This window comes from Lithobates pipiens, unplaced genomic scaffold, assembly GCF_037356315.1.
Source record: "Lithobates pipiens isolate NorthernLeopardFrog02 unplaced genomic scaffold, aLitPip1_a1.2 Scaffold_28, whole genome shotgun sequence".
NCBI classification, from domain to species: Eukaryota; Metazoa; Chordata; class Amphibia; order Anura; family Ranidae; genus Lithobates; species Lithobates pipiens.
In genome coordinates, this window is record NW_027507789.1 from 187,951,973 (window position 1) to 187,956,835 (window position 4,863).

The 4,863-nt window shown below is 40.6% G+C and overlaps 1 protein-coding gene across 1 annotated transcript; it reads left to right on the forward strand.

The window, feature by feature from the left end:
- Positions 1-1,418: 1,418 nt before the first annotated feature.
- On the forward strand, positions 1,419-2,992 carry LOC143935934 (reprimo-like protein). Its single transcript, XM_077460148.1, has one exon. The coding sequence runs from the start codon at positions 1,682-1,684 to the stop codon at positions 2,018-2,020; it is 339 nt and encodes a 112-aa protein (XP_077316274.1). The 5' UTR covers positions 1,419-1,681; the 3' UTR covers positions 2,021-2,992.
- The last annotated feature ends 1,871 nt before the right edge of the window (positions 2,993-4,863 follow it).

Below are 4,863 nucleotides of genomic sequence, written 5' to 3' on the forward strand. Positions count from 1 at the left end.
CCTTGCCCCTACCTGCGGACGCCCATGGGCTTACCTGTAGGTCAAAGTGTGTTGTAAGGGTTTACAACCACTTTAAGAGCACTGATTGGTGGCACTAATGGGCAGCACTGATGGGTATCACTGATGGGCATAGATAGGTGGCATTGATGAGCACTGATAGGTGGCACTGATAGGCAGCACGAAGGACACAGCAGTTACAGAGCACACTGGATGTGCGCCCCAGGGAGCACACAGGAGGCAGGGTTCTGGGAGGATGTCCATGGGCGCTCTCCCAGAATTGGAAGCCCAGGGCTTGAATGGGAGAGAGAAGGGGTTTGGGGGGGGTGCCTTCATGGTTTATTGCATCGGGGCACTGAAGGTTCTAGTTATGCTTCTGGCACACGACTTGCTAAGAAGGCATTTGGAGGAAAACGCTGGCGGGGGACTACCAGAGAGGTGCTAGGAGACCGCTCAGTGCAATACTGTAGCACAGAGCAGGTAAGTATAACATCTTTTTTTTTTAACACCAACAAAAAAAAAAATTACCTTGAGTATCACTTTAATTAAATATTATGTGAAAACATGTTCACTTCGACTCCCTTCCCTCCAAATCTGTAAGAGCTATGTGCCGCCATGCGTAAAAGTGACGCAAACAGTCGCACAGAGGAAACGATCTCTCGTTCAACACAACATTGATGGCGATGGTTGTTGGAACAGACTATGATCACCTACTGTATAAGAATCATGATGTGGGGAAGGATGATGATGACTATTACTATACACTCTGCGATGAAGGAAAATACCTTGCAACCAATGTGCAGGGAGTTTCCATGCAATGTTATCAGAGTAATGTTTTTTTCCTCTATGAAAAGTCTGAGATCTGATTGCTAGTTCTATAGAATAAATACCCAGACAACAAGCCCGATGTGCTGAACCTTCAGCCGGATCCCGTTAATTACTGTGTGTGTGCCGCTCTGAATGTCCTCTACACAAAGCAGCATCCCACCCTATTGATTTCTGCGAGGAAGAAATCCGAAATATGTCCACAAAAGCCGAAAGTAGGATTGCAGAGTGGAGGAATTGTGCGAGAAGCAATCCCCAGCTCTGCAGGTGACACGACACGTGTATGGAGCCACATCCATGTCACCTGCAAGACTTCAAAGTTCCTGAGCGTACTGCGCTACGGTCTATAAAGCGTGCAATGGACTGTTGCTGTAATGCTATAGATCTACACATATGCAATCCCATTACAGAGCTACTGGTAAGCACTTACTGAAGGTTTCCTTGTGAGCTAAGGGTTAAATCAGTCCTGTGATCACCCCCACCGCTCCTGAAGCCAGGACATAGCCAGCTTGCTGGACTGTGAAGCATGAAGAGCTTCTTGTAAGATTGAAGTGTCAACTTCAGTCCATCAGCACCTCCCCACGCCTGCTGGGCTAATGGTTTCTCCCAGCAGTATATAAAACCATCCAGCTTACAATCACTTCCAGAACACACCGAATTGCTATAGAGGAGTTTAGGGGGGGATGAGAAGAACCAGCAAGACTTTGCAAAGGACCTTTTGATTGCCTATGGTGGTCCTTCCTCTTATATGAGAAGAAGAAAGCCTTCTACAGTTTCTAAAGCACTGGAGATGGTCCCAACGTCTTGGGTATTGTCCTAACGAGCTGTGCCACCACTTGTCCAACTTTGACCTACAGAGATGAACGGGACTTTCTTTAACCAGACAGTGCTGGACCAAGGAGCTTACAATAACTCCTCGCAGGGTCTTGGCTCCTTGATGGAATGCTGCAATGGTAGCCGGGCTGTGATCACCAACGATGGTGGTGGCTCTTTGGTCCTCAGTCCTGATGAGAGAAGCATCTTCATCACTAGGGTGGTGCAGATTGCCGTGCTCTGTGTCCTCTCCCTCACCGTCATCTTTGGGATTTTCTTCCTGGGCTGCAACTTGCTCATCAGGTCTGAAAGTATGATCAACTTCTTGGTGAAGGATAGGAGGCCATCTAAGGACGTGGGAGCTGTGATCTTGGGGCTCTACTGAAGGATGGAGGTCCTTGCTCTCCAGAAGACCACATGGTGGGCTTTAATATCTTGGACTTTATGGGAGCTACAAAGAAATCGCTGCATGGATCTTCTCTTGACTTGGCTGTGCATGGGGAGTGCCAAAATGAATACCCAGTTGGACTGAATGTATTTTTTTTTTTTTTTTAAATAAAGCTGCTAACTGTTTTTGATGGTTACCTGTCTGCACTGCATCCCCCATCCCTGTGCAGTCAATGACTGATTTATTTTATATAGTGATGGGTTGCATTCTGTTCTTTTTCTTTCCTCCCTTATCTTATAAAATGGGGTTTGGGATTTGCATGATTTACAGACCCTTCTGCTGTATCTTATCTCAAAGGTTCTTTGGCACCTATTTATTTTTTGTGTGGAAACCATTAACTAAGCATGTTTTTGAAGGATGCAGCCCTGTTTGACAAACATTTTTTTTGCACTATATTTATTGGATAACCAAGCATGATTTGTTTTTGGATTTGGAATGCTTTTTTTTGTATGCATAGTCAATGTTAATTCTATAGTGAAATCCTGTTTCTATTTTTATTTTTTTTTTGCATTTTCACACAATGAAGATGGCAAATAAATGATGCTATTTTTAAATATTATGTATCTTTTTCTTGATGATGATAAAATTACACACACAAATATATATGAGCAGTGATATTTATGTAAGGACAGTGTTCAAAGTGCCATAAAAATGTACTTAGTAACCAATCAGATCATCTGTCCCTGTTCTTGCGCCACTATACTGATGAAACAGTTGCTATGGGTTACTTGATCCTGCCTTACTGCCATCATTTCTTGCACTGCCTTTTTAATAATTGTTTGTTCTGTTTTAACTAAAGGTGGTTTGGCTGCTGTTGTAAAGATTCACCCCAAACCACCACAACTTGTCATGGCAATTAATGTTTTGATTTATTATTTATTTATTCATTAAAATACTTGTTGCATTTTCTTTGGAGATAAGGAAAAAAAGTCTTTATTGGTTATTTATTTTTCAACATTGTGCAAAATATATACAACAAAACCTCCAGATATTTCTTGCTCCTTTTTTATGTTTGTTTTTATGACCATCATTAGGCTTATTCATACCAGCTCTAACGCTTAAGTGCGTTTGCGCTGGTGTGCATTGTGTAGGAGTCGTTTGATGTGTTGTCTAATTTTCTTTTAAACTTTAATGAAGTGTAGCAAAATTACACTTTATTCAGCTCCATGCACCGTGAGTTCCTTTGCGTAAAAATACATACATGCTTCACTTTTCGCAGCACACACCACCGCACATATATGATGTGAACAGGCCACATAGAAAATAATTATTTTCTGGTTGCACCCCGAATTGATCCTTCGTTGCTCTATGCAGAACAACGCAGCTCAATGAACATGGTGTGAACAAGCCCTAAAGTTCTTTCCATTAGGCAGCACAAAGGGCAGTCATGTACAAACTGCAGGAATCTAACCATTAAAATGTCAATTTAATTCAATCATATCTAGCAAAGCTGATTTCTTTTTGGTTCCTCTGTGTTATATTTTACACATCATAATTATACTGCCTTGTTACCGAATAAACCCAGAAGATTGTTAATAAACACATGCTAGGTTACACTGGAATTGGTTTGCTTTTTGTCAGTGAACTTATAAGTGATATTTAAATTATAAATGAAGCCTGGCGAACTGTGTGTGCTCCTATCTTCTTCTTCTTATTGTTATAATACAGGATTCATATAGCACCAACAGTTTACGCAGCTCTTTACAATATAAAGGGAGACAGTACAGTTGCAATACAATAAAATACAAGAGGGTTAAGAGGGCCCTGCTCATAAAAGCTTACAATCCAAAGCTTTATATACCTAAACAGTGAGATTCCGACTCTGTTCATGTCCACTATCTAGTTTTGGGTGTTTGCACTCACCTTTCATATTATTATTATACAGTATTTATAATGCCAACAGTTTGTGCTTCGCTTTACAGAAGACAGTATGTTCCAGCTTCCCCATTACAGTCGCCATAATATAATAGTAATAAAAAAATTGATACAGTTTAAGGGAGATATAAAAAAAAAAACTAAAATAAACAACTCTCAAAACATGTAAAGTCAGTTTAGGGTGGACTGGCCTTTTAAATAGAGCTAAGTAACTGAACTACACTATTACCTACATATATTATATGAAATAGATAATGATTATTGGGCACTTTTAGACTGCGTAATGAAATTCTTGCCTGGAAAAAAGACACAGAAGGGATTCTTAATGTTCTCAATGCTGGTGTTTTTTTAAGCAAGGGACAATTATTTCATATATTGCTAAATATATATAATGTACACCATTAAATATGTTAGGTGGGAATAACTTTTGCATCATGCTCTCTACTTTTCTATTTTTTTTATTTACATTTTTTGCTATATACTGTATATGTATTAGCTAGCTGAGGATATCTCTTATGCCACGTACACACGACCGGACTTTCCGGCAGAAAAGGTCAGACGGAATCATTTCATTGGATATTCCGATCGTGTGTGGGCTTCATCAGAGGTTTTTTTTTTTCAAAAATTCTGACGTACCTAGAAATAGAAGATGTTTTAAATCCTTCCGACGGAATCAATTCCTATAGTGAAAACCGTTCGTCTGTATGCTATTCCGACTGACCAAAAATGACGCAAGGGCAGCTATTGGCTACTGGCTATTGGACTTCCTTTTTCTAGTCCCATCGTACGTCATTGCGTTCTAAACTAACGGACTTTGGTATGATTGTGTGTTGGCAAGTCCATTTCGGCGGAACTCAGTCGGAAAGACTGTCAGAGTTTATTCTGATGGAAAAACCGGTCATGTG